At 36.1% G+C, this 21196-nt stretch overlaps 1 protein-coding gene across 6 annotated transcripts in view; it reads right to left on the minus strand.

The window, feature by feature from the left end:
• The window catches only part of JMJD1C (jumonji domain containing 1C), a 265229-nt gene that overhangs the window by 34767 nt on the left and 209266 nt on the right, over positions 1 to 21196 (minus strand). For 4 of the 6 annotated variants that reach the window (XM_008056064.2, XM_021711362.1, XM_021711360.1 and 1 more), the window contains 7 exons: positions 15082 to 15187; positions 11844 to 11968; positions 10242 to 10385; positions 9956 to 10148; positions 8167 to 9848; positions 3810 to 3982; positions 1346 to 3549 (listed from right to left, as the gene is read on the minus strand). In XM_008056064.2, the coding sequence (XP_008054255.2) occupies positions 1346 to 3549; positions 3810 to 3982; positions 8167 to 9848; positions 9956 to 10148; positions 10242 to 10385; positions 11844 to 11968; positions 15082 to 15187 (4627 nt within the window). Of the gene's footprint in view, positions 1 to 1345; positions 3550 to 3809; positions 3983 to 8166; positions 9849 to 9955; positions 10149 to 10237; positions 10386 to 11843; positions 11969 to 15081; positions 15188 to 21196 lie in introns of all 6 variants that reach the window. The other 2 variants (XM_021711364.1, XM_021711363.1) reach the window with 2 other exon arrangements.

A 21196-nucleotide genomic window follows, 5' to 3' on the forward strand; every position in this document is an offset into this window, starting at 1 on the left:
GGGTTCTGCATCCGTGGACTGAACCAACATGAATCAAAAACTCTCAGAAAAAAGTATTGCACAAAGTTCCAAAAAAAGCAAAACTTGAATTTGTCATACACAAGGTACTATGTTGAATCTGTATGAAATGATGTGTATACATTGTAATAGGTATTATAAGTAATTTACAAAGAACTTAAAGTACACAAGAAGATATGTGTAAGTTATATGCAAATACAATTATGCATCGTTTAACAATGTGAATATACTCTGAGAAATGTATCAAGAAATGCATTGTTAGGCAATTTCTTAATTGTAGGAACATCAGAGTGTACTACCAACCTGAATAGCATGTTATTCTATTGAATACTGTAGACAATTGTAACACAATATTAAGTATTTGTGTTTCTAAACAAAGTAAAGGTATAGTAAAAGTATGGTATTATAATCCTATAAGACTACTATAATGTGACACATGACTACACCATGGTATTTTATATAAGAAACTTGAGCATCTGAGAATTTTATATAAGGGATTTGAGCATTTGTGCATCCATGAAACCAATTCATCCTGAAACCCATCCCCCCCAGATATACCCAGAGAAAATTGTAATTCTCTTCTAGAAATATGCCTTAAAATAAGTATGTGTGATGATTTCTTTCCTATTTAAAAAAAATTTTTTTTCTTTATTTGAGTCCAAGTCTTACTCAGTTGTCCAGGTTGGAAGTAGTGGCACTATTATGGTTCACTACAGCCTTGACCTCCTGGATTAAGGTGATCCTTCCATCTCAATCCCTGAGTAGCACTACAGGAACATGCCACCACAACCAGCTAAGTTTTTTTTATTTTTTTGTAGAGATGAGGTCTTGCTATATTACCCAGGCTGGTCTCGAACTCCTGGGATCAAGCAATCCTCACATCTCAGTCTCCCAAAATGCTGCGATTACAGGCATGAGGCACTGTGTTTGGCTGTAAATACTGTTATAGGTACACATCTTTGCTAATTTTAGGAATGTACTTTTGGTGTGACAGCCATAAATGCATTTGGACAGTTCTTAGAAATGGTCAAAATTATGAGTAACTACTAAATTACACAATTGGTTACATACATTATCTACAATGAGAGGCAGGTAAAACAGATGTATTTCTACAACACTCTTAAAATGGAAGAGTAAGTCTTCTCTCATTTTCTCTTAGAGAGTACTTATGAAATGTAGAAATGAGATCAATGAGCATTTACATAAAGCTGAGACAAGCAAATAATAGTAAAACATGCCTTTTAAACTTAGTAATCTTTAGAGAACCACATTGTTACTGCTGAAACAGCCCATTTGACCTAAGACAAAACAAGATAATTCAACTTACTATTACTGTTGCTTTGCAACTTCAGTTTACTTTTTTCTTTGGCACTCCTGCTGAGAACTCCATTGGGTTTCAAATCTTCTTCTATTTCACCTTTTCTCTTCTGCAAATCATTCTGCTTCTTTTTGTAAGTTGGCTTAGGTTGCCTTTTAGTCCTTTGCTCTGACTTGCTTTCACTTTCATCTGAGTCCCCACTTTCAGAGCCAGATTCATAAGTTCTCTTGGCTTTTCTCCTATTGACTTTATCATCTTTTACATATTTTTCAACTATGACCTTACTATCTACGCTATTTTGTATATCATTAGATGTAGAGGCTATTAAGTTGACAGAACATGGCTTAATAATTTCTGATACAGAATTCCCTGAATTTTCTATTTTATTAGTATTTTTATCTTCTTCTGAATGTCTGGTAAGCCAGGCCTTTTTCAGTTTAGTATGGTAGTTTGGTTGACTTGTCTGGGATGCTTGCCCACTTCCTACAGAGTTTGCTTTGTTAACGGTACTACAGATTACAGTGCTATCGAGAGGGAGGGAGGCTGAAGGTGTCTGATTTTTCACAGCATTAGGTTCAGTCTCATTGACGTTACTACTTTTATACTGAGCTGCAGCCAACGCTGCCTTGTGCTTTTTTAAATGGATAAAATCAGTTGTGCCTGAGAACCCAGAACTAAGCTGAATAGCACTTCCTGTCTTACTACTGGCTAGTGTAACTGGAGCTGTGGTGCTGACCTTGCATTCTTGTGTTTGAGCCACTGTCTGACTGACACTTTTTGAAGAGGTACATTCTGAGGATGTAGAGGCCAAAATGGTATTTGATAAAGAGGAAATTACTTCTGAACCACCCCAGCTGGAAACACTGGTAGCAGTGGCAGCAGTTGTGATTACATCCGTTTTGGTATTACATATTGTATTTACAGCAGACATGACTGAACTGGGAACACTGCCCTGAGAGACAGCCTGAAAGGATTTTTCAAATTTTGTGTGAGTACTGTCTGAATTCACATTTGGCAAAATGATTCTTCCAGTCTCTCCAGCTTCTGCTGGCTTGAGGCAATCTGTTTTATTTGCCCCAGTTGAAGATCTTTCACTAACTCGATCTTTAGAAGCTAACTGCATCACTGGCATGCTATCAATTTTTGTACTAGAAGATGGACGCACAATGACAGATGCCATAGCAGCCGGTAACTTTCCGCTGCTTTTCTCCACATGCCAGTCAGCTTTCTCTTTGCTGAGGTTATTATTAGGTCTCCACATTTCTGTCAAACTCTGCTCAGAAGAATTCTTAAAATGTGCCTGGGAGTCTTTTGGCTCGGGTATTAAAGTTGGAGGCTTCTGTGATTCTTGAACTTTCCCACCAGCATTTACTGGCATCACTGGAGTTAAAGTTGGAGGGGAAAGGCTACTGTAGCTGCTTTCTTTTCTTTCCAGGCTATGATGAATTGGTGGGTGAAACACTGGTGCTCTATGTAAAGCAGGCATACTGCGGAGTGTATTTGTAGAAGAAACTGTCAAATGGGTAGGACTCCTACAATCATTTCTGAAGGTTGTTACTGAGTGAGATGCAATCTGATGGGGAAGATGTTCTGGTATCTTGCCTACTAAAACTTCACTTTCTGGTTGGTGTTTAATCAAAGGTGGAGGCTTTGAAAGAGATGATATAAATGAAGTCAGAGTCTGAGGATTAGCTGCTGCTGCAAGAGCATTACTCTGTTTTTCATTGTAAATACTTGAAACCTCTTTGGATGGGTATGATCTTGGTGGTTCGTTGACCACACTATTAGACAATGTAGTGAAATAGTTACTTTGGGGTAAACTCTGAGGCACTGAGTGCTTCATTTTATAAAGATCTGACACTGGGCGTTCTATATCTGCATCTTGTTTGATAACATGGCTTTTAGGACTAGAAGATGATGATGCTACTCTGGAATAATTATCTCTCTCACTCTCAAGCCCTTTGATTTTAGTTGTAAAAGGAGCAACATCAATACTTTCTTGAAGAATTCGACGGTGTTCCTCCTTGTATTTGTTTAATCTCTCTCCAGTCTCCTGTGGTGGCCTCTGTAATTGATTAATTACTGGATCCACAAAATGCCTATGCAAGTGACAATCTTTTCCAGACTGTGACCTATTCAGATCCAGGTCATTTTTTGCTGATGTAGAGGCAACAGACCTTAATGGTTCCATAAAAGCTTTCCTTTCTAATTCTCTGTAAAGAAAATACATAAAGATTTGTCATCACTTTTCTTGCAAAATACAAAGATAGTCTCTATGCAATATCCTTCTACTGTGAAAGTAAAAGATATATCCTTGCATGTACTCTAATATTACCAAGTAAATTATAAGGTATATCAAAACAGAACAAGGCCTAGTCTTAAGACATTATCTTGAAACTAACTGTTTGAAAGGTGAACTAAGAAAGATTATGAATGACAAGGTATTCGTAATTTTAAGCACTGGTGAACTTACTCTTTATGATGATCTACTAAAGTTTTTGTCAATGGTGGACTGGAATGCGCTGTAATTTTAAGAGGCCGATGAGGCTCTGCACTGGAAGGTCTGACAGGAATGTGACTAAGTAATCCAATACCATCTGCTGAGGTCACAGGGGTGGGCTGGTGTAGCCAAGGACTAGGAGAATTCTATTACAAAAAAATAAAAAATCTAGACTTCAGTTACTAGAAAAAGCTAAACATAGTATCACAGTACAAATTTAATAGCAATATATTTGTGAATACTGTAACTTTTTCTAAATGCATCTTATGAAAAATATTATGACAAGTAACCAACACAATTATATGAATTTTTCCATATCATGTAAAAAAGTAATCTATATTAAAAAGCAATTTCCAGAAATTTGTTACTTTACTAAAAGTAGATATTGAAATTAATGCCTTTAACTTACTATACACTCAGTACACAGAAACAAGGTTTGTGTTATCTCCCAAGATTCTAACAGTAAAAGAATAAAGTTGCTCACAGCAAAAACAATGCTTTAACTAAAATACATTTCACCAGAAATAGGAATTATAATCAGGTTCATTCACCAATTCTTTTTGTCAAAAATAATTAACTTTACCAATGTAACCATTTACCATTAACTGGTAGATACTTACGTTTTCAAAACCCAAATGGACTCCCCATTTCACTACAAGCTATTGTTGGACCATTGAACTTGGAAGTGTAGAGGTCTAAGTTAATTTTATACGTCAATATGCTGCCAGTCTCATAAATGAGTATGTGGTGACAGTGATCTCTATGTTGAGACTTGCGACTATCTAATTACATGCTTAAGGATTGTTTCTGTACTCTTAACTCACTGACATTCTTCCAAAACCCATTTTATGAGTTTGTCAATAGTATAACAGTCAGACATCAGGAAAATACCACCTCCTTTGCCTTTAACAAAGAGAATGAATTTTATATCTCAAAATGGTAATGCAAAAGCAGTATGATAGCAGATCAAATATACTGTTGTGAAGTTTTTAGATTAAAAAATACACACCACGGTCATAAACATCAGAGAAAATATATAAATATACACACAAGGATCAGATCAAATATGTCTCAAATAACCTGTTTTAAAAGATCCAGAAGCCGGGCTCGGTGGCTCAGCCTGTAATCCCGCACCTTTGGGAGGCTGAGGTGAGTGGATCGCCTGAGCCCGCGGGTTCGAGACTCGCCTGGGCGGCAGGACCTTATCTCTACAATAAATCAAAAAATCAGCCGGGCGCGGTAGCGCGCACCTGTAATTCCAGCTACTCGGAAGGCTGAGGCAGAAGGATCGCCGGAGCCCAGCAGGTCGATGCTGCAGTAGCCGGGAGTGGCCACTGCACTCTAGTCTGGGTGACCGAGTGAGAGTCCAACTCAAAAAAAAAAAAAAAAAAGGATCCAGAAATCTTAAAATAGCAATCAATTATAGCAGTGACAACCAAAATTTTCTCTATAAAATACCACTCAAAATTATTTCCTAATTCAGCATCTTGGGCTTGTATTACTTCTTCCCTTTTGGTCACAATAAAGTGTAGGGTAAGAGATCTTCATTTTTGTTCAAAATGTTGCCTAAATTTACTCTTTTATGTTATAATTTTATACAACAAATGAAAATCTGATATACTTATTTAATTAATTATAATCAGTTAATAAAATATTTATTGTCTTACAAACATGAAGGCTAGACAACCATGATTTAAGTCTATGTACATGTGATACACACTGAGTAATGCTCCATCTCAAGCCCTATTTTTTTTTTAAAGACAGGGTGTCACTCTGTCATTCAGGCTAGAGTACAGTGGTTATGAGATCATAGCTCAAAGCAACCTCCAACTTCTAGGCTCAAGTCATCCTCCTGACTCGGCTTTCCAAGTAGCTAGACTATAGGCTGGTGCCACCACACCCAGCTAGTTCCTAAATTTTTTTGTAGAGTTGAGTCTTGCTAAATTGCCCAGGCTGGTCTCAAACTCCTGGCCTCAAGCATTCCCCACAATGTGCTGGGACTACAAGCATGAGCTATTATGCCTGGCTGCAAGCCACTTTTAAATGACTTAGATCTATTTTCCAGAATTTAAGTTAGGGAAGAAGACTCAAAGCTATTAGCCAGTTCTTGGCTGTTCTGTGTTCTTCTAGCTTATCTTTGTGCAGCATGAGAGTGAGGGGTCAGAATAAAAATATAAGTACATTAGGCACTTGGGTCACCAAGCCTGCTTTCAGTTCTGGTAAAGAGGACAATGTAGTGATTAGTGACTTCACTGACTTTGACTATGTAATGTATACATTCTAGTGTGATGCCATCTATTACAAGGCCAATGGCACCATCAAGAAAGGGATTAGGAAGTTTGTGATCCATAAAAGTACAATTCTAGAACTGAGATCTTGTCAACATCATACATGGCAATGCTGGTACAGAATAACTGTAGAGATCACTAGCAACTTCATTAAAGGCCAAAGTTCATATAAAGGTAGAACCAAAAGGAGTTGATGTTTACAACAAACATAGTTAGAACTGTATCCTTCATCACCAACCACCAGTCACTTTTTTTGTTCCTTAGCATCAAAGTCATCCATCACAACGTGGGAATAATGGAAGGACCCGTGACCACAGTCTACATCACTGCTACCCCAAATAATGGCTCCTCTGACAAAGTTTTGGCATGATGAACATCATCCTCACATCTACTGGCATTACCAATGCTATATGTAAGAAATATTATCCCTGAAATAAAGGACACTAAAACTGTCTCCTGAATCACCATGCCAACTGTGATCACACTCAACTTCAGAAAGCTGTCAAAATAGATGATATTAAGGAAGTACTAAAAACATCCAGGTTCATTGCAGCATTACTCACAAAAGCCAAGAGGTAAAAGCAATCCAAGTCCATCAAAGATAGATATAGGAAATAAGGCATACACATACAATAAATTATTATGCGGAAGAAAATCCTGTCACATGCTATAGCATGGATGAACATCAAGGACATTATACTGAGCTAAATAAGACAGTAACAAAAGTATAAATATTGTGTGATTCTACTTATATGAAATATCTAAAGTAGTAAAAACCACAAAAACAGAAAGTAGACAGGTGGTTGCCAAGGGCCTGAGGGAGTGGGATTTAGTGTTTAAGGGTTATAGTTTCAGTTTTACAAGTCGAAAAAATTCTGGACACCTGCTGCACAACAATGTGAATATACTTAACACTATTGAATGGTAAACTTAAAAATGGTCAAGATGGAAAACTTAATTTTTTTTTATAACCACAAAAACAAACAAAAAAACGTGTTAAAGAGACTGGGGAATACTTGAAGAGCATCCTCAACAGTACAAAGGACAAGGCTGTGTACTGGGAGTTTAAAAGTGACAATTTATTTCTCCATTTTTTAATATTGAGGGCTAGTATTACTCTTAACAACCATTTATTGGTATAAAAATTAATTTGCTGAAAAAAGCACATAACCCTATACCACCACCTTCAGCAATAATCTGTTGGGGAACAGAAAATCTCAGCTGCAACTTTATCCCCGAATACTGGAAATATCCAACCATTGGCACTAGTAAGGGAAAAGGGGGGCTTATAGAGCCATACCTTGTAATATACCAGTAATACACAAATATTCAGCCATGCACAATGGCTCATGCCTGTAATCCCAGCACTTTGGAAGGCTTAGGCGAAAGGATTACCTGTGTCCAGAGGTTTGAGACCAGTCTGGACAACTTGGTGAGACCCTGTCTCTACAATAAATCAAAAAATTAGCCAGGCATGGTGGCATGTGCCTGTGGTTCCAACTACTTGGAAGGCTGAAGTAGATGGATTACCCGAGCCGAGCAGGTCGAGACTGCAGTGGCTGTGAGTGTGCCACCACACTCCAGTTGGGCAACAGAGTGAGACTGTTGCCCAGGCAACAAAGAAAAAAAGAAAAAGGGAAAAAAAAAATACACAAATATTTAGCTGAGGAATACAACTTTTTGTTTTTAAGAATAATCTGATATGACACATCAAAAGCCTTATGATTTTATATAAATTTTAACCTAGAAATTTCACTTTCAGGAACTTAGCAGAGCAATTATTGGTACATACCATAAATCTCAATCTATAATAAACATTACAATCTAAAAGGTTTTACTTTAAACTCACTCTTCTTATATAATAGGCTTTTCTGAGATTTCATTTTCCACTACTCTGATGTTTCTAAGCATATGGAAAAACTGTGAAGTTCTAACACATTTGATAACAGCAAATGATCTTTAAAAAGATATATTGAAAAAGCACCTGTACATGTTGACTAATAAATACAAACTGATATGCAACAAAACACACTGTAACTTACCCTCCTTAAAGAAGCTTCGGCATTAACTGCATTTTCTGGATGAACCCACTTAGAAGAAGGCAAACCAAGTCCTGAGTATGCATGTGTTCCATTTGGATACTGCCAAATAATTGGATAAAGTCCAAGCTGATTATATGAAGCAGAAGGATGGGCTTGTCCAAGAAGATGAGGTGACTGGTGCTGTAACAACTGCTGCTGTTGCTGGTGTGCTAGTGCTAAGTGGCTCAAGCTGCTGGCATGAGCACTCTCTAGTCGCGGGTGGCCACCAAGTAAGGAGGCAGTAGGCACTCCAGGTAACACAGTGGGAAGTAAATGAGGGTGATGAACAGCATGGTGTGGACCACTAGTCAGAGGGTGAGTGTTAATGGTGGGTAATGGAGTTTGACCAGATGACCCAGCTAGTAAGTGGGGTGTGGGAGTTAAGGCAGGGTGATGAGTACCTGGATTTAAACAGGCTCTATGGGATGAGGAGTGAAGAGGAAAAGGATGCTGGCTTAAGAAAGGTGAAATGTGGTTAGCTCCTGTTTCTGACCCAATAAGTGCAGGATCTCTGTAAACTGTGAAATGTTCATTTTTATCAATGATAAGAGGACTCTTCGTAGTTTCTAATGTACTGCCTCGAGTAGGAACTGGATGAAAACTGCATCTTGATAGCTCATGTTCTATCTTATTTGCCAGTCTTCTTTCACCAGTAGCTTGGCTGTTCACATAAGTAGCCTTAGACTTCACAGACTCAGGAGAATGGGTTATTTTGGGTTTAACAAGTTCAGGTGAGGAATTGGATTTTGTCTTGTGAGCATCTACTGAAGTATTAAGTTTAGGTTTTATAGTCTCTGGAGGTGGACTTCGCTTATGTAGCTTATCTTCCATGACAGAAACTGTACTTAAAGAAGACATGTAAGAGACATACTGATTTTTTTCTTTTTCCACATTCAGGTGATCATTTCCTGAAGAAACATTTATAACACTTGATTGGGTTAAACCAATTTTAACTACATCACTGACCCAGCTCTGGTCAGAATCCTGTTTTGATGTTTCCAAGTATTTTGTATTTGCAATAGAATGTTTTGAATCACCAACATTAGGATCCATTTTCTGAAGTGTCTGACGGCCAAAGGTATGTGAGTTTTCCTGAGCCACCTTTTCTAAATTAGTGTCATTTGTAATATCAATAACACATTTTGGTGAGGGTGGTCTGGACACAAACTTCTCCTTTGGTAACAATTCCACTGTATGTGTTTTTTCCACATTGCATTCCTGAGGGAGTAAATCATTAGGGTTATGATCAGAAAGTGTGGTCTGTTCTGATGAATGGATAATCATTTTTTCTTGAAGCTGAGTGTCAACAGACTTTTGCTTCTCTGCTTCTTCATGTTTTTTATCTTCCTGTATTTGATCCCATGGGGGCTGAGTAACCTTTAGTGTCTCTTCTGTATTCTCATTGTTCTGGGATTTTCCTTCTTCTCCATTTATCTTTGAAGTACTTGTATTTTTCAACTCATGCTCTGGCTTTTGCTCTGAGCAATTATCTATTATTCTTTTATTTGAATTTTCTGAGTCACTGCTCTCAGAAAAGTCTGAAACATTGTCAGTTCGAAGTCTTTTTATATTTATTTTTCTTTCATCCTCCTCAGGTTTCCTTCTCTTATTTATCAACTGTTTGTTTTTACCTTTAGGATTTTCTGTGGGTTTTCAAAAAAGAACAGTTATTTTTCATAATAAATGCTAAGTAAGCATAGCTAAAATATATTATTTCTCATTCCCTTAAAAAAATAAAAATCAGTCCTACCTCCTCGTGATATATAATCATATTTTTCCTCCTTCATCTTCTCTTCATCTGGCACACTGCTATCTGAGCCCTTCCTCTTACTTGGACGGATATTTCTTTGTTGCTGTTGCTGGTGAGTATTCTGTTTTGGTACAGCAGCTTGGGAATTCATTGCTGGTCTGGGACTATTAGCTTGGGCACGTGTATAATGACCCTAAAAATAACCAATTAATAATGGTTGTTTACTACCTGATTCCTACTAGCCTAAAAAAGAAGTTAAAAAATCCATCCCTATTAACATACATACGTGAACAGCGTTGATATTTTGATTGGCACGAGACCTGCGCCGTGATGTAATGCCAATATTTTCACCTTTTAACAAAGAGTGAACAACATCATCTAGAAAGGTCATTTGAACCATAGAAGGATCGACATTCTGTGGTTCTAGTACCTAATCCATGACACAAAACAAAAACAAAAATTAAGTCCAATGAGCTAACCAAATGTGATATATAATTTACTTAGTAGACATGTTTAGAAATCAGTTAGGGACTCCTAGCTTATAAGATACTATCACACTTACAATAATCAGTTTTAATCACTGAAGATAAAATTATCTTTTTAAGTTTCTGAAACTATTTCAACTGTGAACCAAAAATTAAAAAGCAAATATATGTATTGCAAGTATATCTTAAGAAACATGGAAAGGCCAGGAGCAGGGGCTTCTGTCTATGATCCCGTCACTTTGGGAAGCTGAGGTGGGACAACTGCTTGAGGTCGAGAGTTACAGACCAGTCTAAGTTTCTAACATAGAAAGATCAAATCTCTTTAAAAAAAAAAAATAGCCACCCACAGTGCACATGTATATTGTCCCAGTCACTGGGGAGGCTGAGGCAGGAATTGCTTAAGTCCACGAATTCAAGGCTGTGGTGAGCCATTATCACACCACTGAACTCCATCCAGCCTAGGCGACAGAGCAAGACCCTGTCTCAAGAAATAATAATAATAAGCCAAGTAAAAAAATAGAAAGTAATTTTCAAAAAACAGCTCTAAAATAAAACTGAAAGGCAGACTTTAGGGGAGGAGAAAAACACAAAAATTGTTAAATGAATATTTTATAATATGGTTGCTGAAAGAACTATTTTAAAAATTCAAGGCAATCTAGTAATCCATTGAGGGGTAAAAATTCAAGGCAATCTAGTAATCCATTGAGTAGTAATTGTTACCATTCTAGGAAAAGAGAAAATGCAATGAAACCGTAAAATTTATCTAGCATTAATGAAAACTTTTAGCAAAGTATTTGAATTATTTACCTGTACAATCCATTAGGGCAGAAAGGTGTAAATACCTATTTTTTCCATGTAAACAAACAACAGCTTTAAAAGTGAATATTTCTTTTTTGCATTAAAAAAAGGAAAAAAAAGATCTGAAATGCCAAGACTTTCACACTGTCACTTAAAACTTCACAGGAAACTTGTATTCTTAAGATTCGTCATAAAACTTAAATGAGCATACCAACATTGGTAGATGTGACAAGAACTATACAGTATGCAATTAAGTTTTCATTAATGAAAAGAAATCATCTGGAAAATATTTTTATTACTGAAAAGACAGAAAAATGCAAACTTTCAGAAAGGAAATTTTAGCTGACCCATGGATTTTAAAAAAAGACTAAATTAAGAGTTTCATACCACTATTTCAGAGACTGATTTTTATCAGTGTTGAAAAAAATTTGGCATCACTATCTCCCTGTGACCTAAAGTGACCTCTATGAAACATCATATACTCTGAAGCTTATTAGAATTATATGACTGAAACTCCATGAAAATGACTTAATATCAAAGTTGATGCATTTTTTGGACTATGTGATTTATAAAATCTCTACAAAAATATTAGGTGAGCTATTTACCTGATCATTCATAACGATCATGGTGCGGGTGAAGAGATCATGATGAGTAATTATGCCAGTAAACCACTGGGTGGCAGAGTCTTGTCTGTATACTCTCACTCTGTATCCATTTAAAGAGTAAGGACCTTCAAAAAAAACACAAGAAATAGGGATATCGTAAATGAAGGTAATTTCATTTAAGAAGTACTTTTTTGAAGAAACGTGAACTAGGCGAGAGATGACTAATATTATACAAACATCAGTTTTCAAAGAAATTTCGGGATACAAGTCAATATCCTTTAGAACAGATCGTTCTGAATTTATCATTATATGAACACTATATACCTCCATGGAAATAAATCAATATATGCACCTATATAGCTCCATAGAAATAAAATACCTTGAGACAGAAAGTTTCTGGGATCTTGAGTTAATAAGAGGACAGTTCAAACTGCAAAGTTATAGTGATCTAGAATGTAGAAAGGTTACAAAGCTACCTACTAATATTGGGGTAGATAACTATATGGCTGAAATGGAAAGGTTAAGTTCCAACTTGATGTTTGAGGCTTACAGTTGCCAAAACTTTACCATAAGCAACTACAAACTTTGATTCCTTTGTGACAGTTTTAAAAAACTGCTAAAAGTCTTAAAACATGAAGTGAACTTATAAATATAGCACTAATTTTTTTTAAAGAAATATGGTAAACTTTTGGGTTAGACTCACTTTCTCAAAGGATATCTATATCCTTATATAGATTTCCTTTATAAAATAAGAAATTATTAAAAGATATATTTGCATATGTTTAGTTATTTCTAAAAAAAAGTCACTCCACAGAAAAAGATAGTGAGATAAAAATCATCTTCAATTTATAGGCACTAAAATGGTATCAATTTAAAGTCTGATAACAGTTGTGAGGGGCAAAATTGCTGTACCTTACTAGTAGTATTGTACATTAGCAATTTTCAAAGTACTTTCAAAATTTACAAGTGCTACTTTAATCCCTTTTACAAAAATCAAGGAAGGGAGCTTAAAAGTAAATTTTAAGTCTAAGAGCTAGGATTTAATTTAATTTTCCCAATTAATATTTAGTACTCTGGCTGGCCTTGATGGCTCAACCTGTAATCCAAGCACTTTGCAAGGTGGAGGCAAGTGGATTGCCTGAGTCCATGAGTTCGAAACCAGCCTGGGCAACTTGGGGAGACCTCGTCTCTACAAAAAGTCAAAAATTAGCCGGGCGGGTAGTGCGTGCCTGTAGATTCAGTTACTTGAAAGGCTGAGTTAGAAGGATTGCCAAAGTACAGTAGGTCGACGCTGGAGTGACTGTGAGCATGCCACCGCACTCCAGTCCAGGTGACGGGAGTGAGACTCCGACCAAAAAAAAAAAAAAAAAATAGTACTCTTTTGCCAGTTTTAAAATATATATAAACTCATTATATAAACAATAAATCAGTATAGAGTTTTCCATATGACCTGTAAATTAAAAACATACATCTAGAAAAAAAATGAAGATGTTAATTAGTTATAATTTAAGGAACGTGATGGGTAAACACCATTATGCAAATTCCAGTCTTTTTGAACTATGGAAGAGTAAGACTCCATATTGTTTTTTCTGAGTAAAATAGAACATACTTATATAAAATAGCTCCAGATTTAATTATTTTTCAATTCCTGTTAAACCATCTACAATGGCTTATTCCCACCACTTAACACAATTTAGAGTCTATCTCATACAATTGAGCCTAGGATGAAAAGGGACTATATTGCTTTAATCTTTTTTCCTCTAAGGATACAAACAGAGAAACATAACATCATTTTTATTTAAAAAAAAATTGAACTGGTTCCTTAACTAAATTGCAAGGAAAGGGAGAAAAAAAAGCAACGAAGAGGACATACCAATCACAATTTGCAGACCTTTACTGAATCCCTTGATGTTTAAAAAATAAACAAAACCTGTTAAAATCTATGAACGGACTATTCAGTATTTTAAATCAAGAAACTATTAATTTTTTCAGGATAATAATGATATGATATCTTTTCTTTTAATGGATAGAATAAAGTCTGAAATTTGATAGAAGTAAAAGGTGGCATTGATAGGACAGGATCAGACAAGTTCTGATAGTTGTTGGGACTGAGAGAGAGAGGCATGGAAATTCACTGAAATATCCTATTTTTGTGTATGTTTGACATTTTCCATAAAAAAGTTTAAAGAATATTTGGCCTAATAAGAATTTAATGAGTAGATAATCTGCTGTATTATATACCCACATAAAGCAAAAAACTTTGAGATTATTAATTTATTTTAATGGCATGTAAATTGAGGGTTGAGATAAATGAGAAATTAACAATAGAATAAAATTCCATTCATAAAAACATTTAGAAACTGAAGCAGCTAAAAATCTCCCTTCAAAGGAAAACAAAAAACATTTAACAATGTATCAACAGTTCATGCTGTACTGCCTCAGCTTCACCCATGATTTTACTAACACAGAAATGGGAATTGCTAAGAATTGTAAAACCTTCAATTGTAAAACCTTCAAACTGGTTTGAAGGTCACGTGTTAAATTACCAAACAAACGAAACACAACTAAAGACTAGCAAATTGCTGAAAAAGGTGCACTGAAATAGGATGCTTTTACTAGATACCAACATGGTTTTCTTTTTTTCTGAGGTAGAGTGGAGTGCAGTGGCACGCTTATGGCCACCACAGTCTCACCCTGCTGGGTTTGGGCGATCCTTCCACTTCAGTTTTCCAAGTAGTTGGAACTATAGTCGTGAGTCACCATACCTGGCTAATTTTTTTATTTATTGTAGAGATAGGTAACATTGCCATGTTGTCCAGGCTGGTCTCAGGCAATTCTCTTGCCTCCGCCTCCCAAAGTGCTGGGATTACAGAAACAATGGTTTTCAAAGGATACCGATTGTGGTTTTGGGCAACATCTGCAAATAATGCTTCCTTCTCCAAGAAGGACATACCTAAAAACTCACAATATGAAATCTTTTCTATCAACAAAATACCTATGTGGCTATAATTTCATGATAAGCACTTAGCTCAAAAAAAAAAAAAATGTAAAGAACTAGTGAAATTACCAACTTTACAACAAGATTTTATGATTCTGCTTTTATTTTCCCTGGACTGTGTATAACTCAAAATATTAGACTGGGCCTTTTATTTACAGTGCATTTTATTGAACAACCAAAGACAAATATAAGTTGCCTAGATCAAAAAAAAAAATTAATGCATAACTTCAAAATAGTTACCTTGCATAAAAATCTCCTGAACCTTTTGTTCCTTTACCCAGACTTTCACTTCCTCGTAAAGTTGCGGGTTGTCCCTGAGAACTGGGTTTAGGCTGTCTATGTCGTCCTAGAATTATAGATTAAAAGAAAGGTCCATGTTATGCTCTCCTAACATTAATGTTAGCGACTTTCCCTCCTAGGGAATGTTCTAAGGACTGAAGAAAACTCTTTTGATCTACATGTATGCAGAAACATAAATTCATGCTATAGTTCATTAGCACACGTGTAACAAAAAAAACAAGAAATTAATCCGTCCTAAGATTTGACCCTTGAAAGTCAAAGTAAAAATTTGAAATTTTCTAATGTGTCTTCCACCTTTTTAAGTATGGTCTTATTCAAGTCAGCTTTGAAGGGATTCACTATTATAAGCAATATACAAACCAAATAGCATCAGGTCATTTAAGCTAATGGCGAAAGAACTAAATTGAACATTTTAGTGAAAACAGACATATACACAGACAAGTTACTGCCCCCCTAGAATATACCTAAACATTAGTGTTTGAGACTACCAGTCCTTATGCTTTCCTGATTCAAATGTCATCTAACTTACTTTTACTCAAACTCATCTGACCAGTAACTTCACTATTAAAAGTTTTATTTGTTTAAGCCAGCATGTCAAAGCATCTAGGCAATTAAAATTACATTATTGATGGTATTATCCTCATAACAGGGTGGATCTAGACAAAGAAACAACCGGTTCTCTCTCCTTAAGAGATGTGAATCACACAGTCACATGGTTTCCCACAATCTGCTCCTCTCCCGCTGGACTCTTTGACACTCTGTTCTCTTTCTGTCAAAGCACCTCTGCTGCTCCTGCATTTGAGATCAGCGGCAGGAGCTCTAGAGTAGCTGGAAAGAACAAAGCAGCTGCCAAATGGCGGCTATTTTAAAATTGCACTGGCAGATCATGGAAGCCAGTGAATAGGAAGGAGCTAAATGAAGTAAATTATATTAGAAGAATAAAAACAACTTAGCAACTTAGTCAAAAGGTGGTGTATATACATGAATTTTTAAAGAAGACCCCTATTCAAGCAGGTCATATTCCACTCTTTTGCTCCAAAATACCAAAGTCTATCCAAGTAAAGCTTTTCCTCTTCATCTTATCACTGCTCTGAGGTACTCCTCTGTATTTTTAGAATAATATTGTGTTAAATATTCTGATATGTACCTTATACCTACTGAAAGTCAGATTGATAAAGATTTGATTCTTTAAAAGTCATTAACTATGTTCCTTGGACAATATAGAGAAATGCCACTTGATAGCAGAAGAAACTATTAGAATGAAAGAGGGTCATATAAAAAAAGGACACAAATCTCACTTTGGAAGAAAAAAATGTCCAATAGCATGTCTTTCCTTTTGTAAAGTAACTGTCAGTCCCTTATCTCTGTTCCCCTTAATAATAAATTACACAATTAGTTAACCAAATGATTTTAGGAATAAAAAATGTTATGAAAGTTCTGTCAGACTCTCTCCCTCTTGATGGATACCAACTGGCAGTCTGGTCTAGTCTAGGACAAACAGAATATAGGAAATTCTGTTTTACAAGGAAAACGATTACCATTTTCTGACACCAATAAGTTATTTCAAAATCTCTCTCTCTTTAAAGATTTCATATATACCCATCCATGTACCTTTTCCATAAACAGGGAGGTATAAATTGATTTTAAAGCATCATAGCTAACACTCTGCAGACAGACACAGGTGTCTTTGTTGAAATTTTACATCTAATAACTCTTGGGATATAAAACATAGATGAATGTTGAACACATAAATTTTATTTATTCAACATGTTAAAATAATGGACTATGTTTCCAAAAACATTAAACAACACAAATATCGTCCCAACAAGGAACCATCAGTTTTCTAGTGGAAAAAGCGTATCATTACAAACCATTAATTTGAGTTCCTTTACTTAAATGACCTTACATAAAGTTCTAATTTTTGGGTATATCAATTTCCTCATCTATAAAGCAGAGTTACTAATATCTGGCTCAATATTTATTAATGTTTTTATAAGATTCTTTCTTACGTACTGAAATTAATTTTCTTAAAACATCAAGTTCTGAATTATCCATAGTATTGAATTATATGAATTAATTAGTATACTATAACCCATTAAAATTATCCCAACATATTGACTGATTTGGGATAGGCATTGTTGAGCTGAACTCATCCTCCCTCACCTACAAAGTGTTTTGTAAATTACAGGGATTTCTGTTACATCATCAATCCCATTTTAAAGAGGCTCATCAAAGGTTAAATGAGCAAATCTTGTGTAACAAAGCCATATGAAGTTTTTTTCTATTTATTGACTTGAACAATCTGTGAAGGTGCTAAATATAATGTACAAGGCATTCAGACTGCTTTCCAAAGACAAATTAAATATCTAAAACTAAAACCTAGCTATGAATATTCATTATCTTTCACAGAATTTAAAAGGACTTCCGCTGTGCCTTGAAGCATTTGTGAGATTAAAAAAAAACATTTAAATGCACAGTATTTCATTTTTCATGCTTTAAAGACAGGAACTGTAAGTAGCTACCTACTCAAAGTTTTTTCTTGAATAACTAGTACCTATTTCTTAATTTCCCAAAACAAGTCACTCAGATAAGTGAAGGAACAGCACATTGTGATCTTCCCCTTCTCCATGAACTGTATCCCATTTGAATTGCTAGTTAGAACCCCCAGCAAATGACAAATGGAAAAGTTCAGTTCAGCAAGAAACTCATATAGAACACTTGAAAAAGCTTAAAAAAAAAAAAGGTCTCCAGTGATATTTTGGACTATACTGTTCACTTATGTGTTGACACTTCTTTTGCAAAGACATATGTTAGATCTAACTGAACATCTGGGAACCTTAAAGCAATAACACAAAGAAATAGTTAACATGACTATGCATTGACTATGGCAGGCACTGTGCTAGGGGGTTTCCATATAGCGTCAATTTATGTAACTACGTTGTAGGCTAGAATTCTTACACCCTTTTAACACACTATGTCCAGAGTGGTCCATGGTTATAACCAGTAAGTGATAGAGTTGATAGTGAACCTCTTTCTATGACTAATTCAGGTTCTTATCCCCTTCTCTCTTTCTCTCTCTCTCTACCACCCCCACAAGCAAAAGGAATAAATAATACAGTTTAGTACCATTGCCTTTCAAAATCATTTCCTTACATTATATGTGAAGGGTAAATGGTAACATCTTATAAAATCAGAATGAGTCAAAAGCAAAGAACTGAAAGACAGTGGGTAAAAGGTATCTTTCTACAAATTTTTAACACTGGTTATGTGATATTCCATACATGGCAAGAGTTGAACACTCATCAAAGAGGGAGACTTAAGGTGGTAAACTCCTGCAATCTTACAATCAGAAAGCATTAAAGAGAAGGAAATCACTTTGGTGATGCGCCTTAGTCATGATCTACAAATTTCAAAATACTATTTTTTCTACGTTAATACTTCCTGAATTACTAAATGGATAATCGAAGTACAGATATTTTTTCATCTGTACAGAAGGATAAGTAAAAAGTTAAAATCAGATTGGAATGTGAATTTTGACAGTAAGACGGCTGTACTAACCTAATTTGAAGTGGTTTTAAATTTTAGCTCCTAGTTAGTTCAAAAAGAAAAAAAAATTACTGCCAGGCGCAGTGTCTCATGCCTGGATTCCCAGCACTTTGGGAGGCTGAGGTGGGAGGATCGCTTGAGGCCAGGAGTTCAAAGCCAGTCTGGACAACATAGTGAGACCTCATCTCTACATTAAAAAATAGGAAAATTAGGCAGGCATGGTAGCATATGACTGCAGTATCAGCTACTTGAGAGGCTGCAGGAGGATGACATGTGCCCTAGAGGGAGAGGCTGAATTGAGACATGATTGTGACCCTGTATTTCAGCCTGGGTGACAGAGTGAGACCATGTCTTAAAAAAAACTAGACAATACAAAATATATGAATAGAACACTAAAATATTCAGATATGATTGACTAGGTTTGATAGCAGTATTACAAAAGGGTAAAAAAATATATGTATAATAAAATTTCCTACAATAAAAAAAGAGTGCTCCCTACCAGTTCAATAAATATATTATTTTATGTCACATATATCCTTATTTAACTACTGACAGAATAGCCAGCAAAGGTATGAAATGGGTAATAATACATCAGTAGTTAAGTTGCTATCTAGGTGACTGGGCTTACTGACTTAATAGTTATAACAGATATGCTCAAGTCCCAGTTGATTTCTAGAGTATACTTTCATTTTAGGATATTTATCACAAAACTGAAGCAGTTTCTCTCGCTTTGGGCAATTTCTGATAGAGATTAATGTCATGTTCATTTTCAAATTGATACTGATGTGTGGCTTAGTAATGGAATGATGTTTTCTCCCTGCAACAAAACCCTTGACCCTTTTCTGGTGAAGTACAGTGAGCTTCTTAAATGTCTTATTACATAAATTTCTCCATAAAAACCGTACTCAATGATATTTTATAAGAGTTACCATGAAAAAAACTCTTTGTATCTTGACCATCAGGTTAGGTGATTGAACATGTTTTGCGATACCAGTTTCACCAGTCATAAAATAAATTCATAGTTTGCCGTAACTACACATGATTGCTTGTCCTAAGATCCCTCAGGATGCCGACCAACAATTAAAAACATAAATGTTAGCCAGGCACAGTGTCTCACACCTGTAATGCCAGCACTTTGGGAGGTGAAGGTGAGAGGATTGCCTGAGCCCAAGGGTTTGAGATCAGCCTGGGCAACCTGGTGAGATATCGTCTCCACAACAACAAAAAAAATTAGCCACGCATGGTGGCACATGCCTACATATGGCTACTTGGGAGGCAAAGGTAGAAGGACTGCCTAAGTCCAGCAGGTTGAGGCTGCAGTAGCCCTGAGTGTGCCACTGCACTCTAGCCTGGGGAACAGAGTAAGAATCTAACTTGATAGACAGACAGACAGACAGACAGACTGATAGATGATAGATAGATAGACAGATAGATAGACAGACAGATAACAGATAAATGCTAAGCTTACAAGGTCAAGAATGACATCAGTTACTATTACACCAAGTCTTGTATAACTTATAAAATAAGCTTGTCAATAAGAAATTGCTAGGACAAGAAACTTACAAGTTGGAAAGTTGCCACAGAGGTCCTCAAAAAGCACAGCTGTCTATAGGATCTGCAGTTTAACTAAATGTAGACATCACTGAAGACTTCCATATAGTTTCACAATTTAAAACAAGAATTGGTAAACATTTTTTTGTAAATGGCCAGAGAGTATATATGTTGGGTTTTGCAGGTCATACCATGGGTCATATCGTTGCTGTCACAATTATTCAACTTTGCTGTTATAGCATAAAAGCATCCCCCCCACACACAAAAAACACATACACACAAATAATATACACATAAATGAGTATGGCTATATTCCAATAAATATTTATATACTAACAGTCTATGAAATTGATGTTCAGGTGTCATTACATATTCTTCTTCTTTTAATTTTTCAACTATTTAAAAATGTAAAAGGAGGCTGAGGGGGGCAGATTGCATTTCTAGGAAGGGGAGGGAGGGAGGGAGGAAGGAAAAAATTAGTCTAGTGTGGTGGTATGTGCCTGTAGTTCCAGCTACTCCTGAGGCTGAGGCAGAGAAGCATGACTTGAGCCCAGGAGGTCAAGGCTGCAGTGAGCCATGATTGTGTCACTGCCCTACAGCCTTGTGGCAGAATGAGACTCTGACTTCCCCACAAAAAAAAAAAAAAGCTAGGCATGGTGGCGCACACCTTTAGTCCCAGCACTAGGGAAGCTGAGGTGGAAGGAATGCCAGCGCTCAGGAGGCTAAGGTTGCAGTGAACTGTAATCACAACCACTGAACTCCAGATTGGGTATCTGAGTTAAGCAGTAAACTCAAAGTAGCAACAACAGAATAAAACCAGAATGAAGGAAGATTAAAAATATCCTATATAAAGCCAGGCTCGGTGGCTCAGCCTGCAATCCCACACTTTGGGAAGCCAAGGTGAGTGGATTGCCTGAGCTCGCAGGTTTGAGACCCGCCTGGGCAACTTGGCGAGACC

The sequence above is a fragment of the Carlito syrichta genome, unplaced genomic scaffold (genome assembly GCF_000164805.1).
Source record: "Carlito syrichta isolate Samal-C Ts95f unplaced genomic scaffold, Tarsius_syrichta-2.0.1 Scaffold302087, whole genome shotgun sequence".
Classification (NCBI taxonomy): domain Eukaryota; kingdom Metazoa; phylum Chordata; class Mammalia; order Primates; family Tarsiidae; genus Carlito; species Carlito syrichta.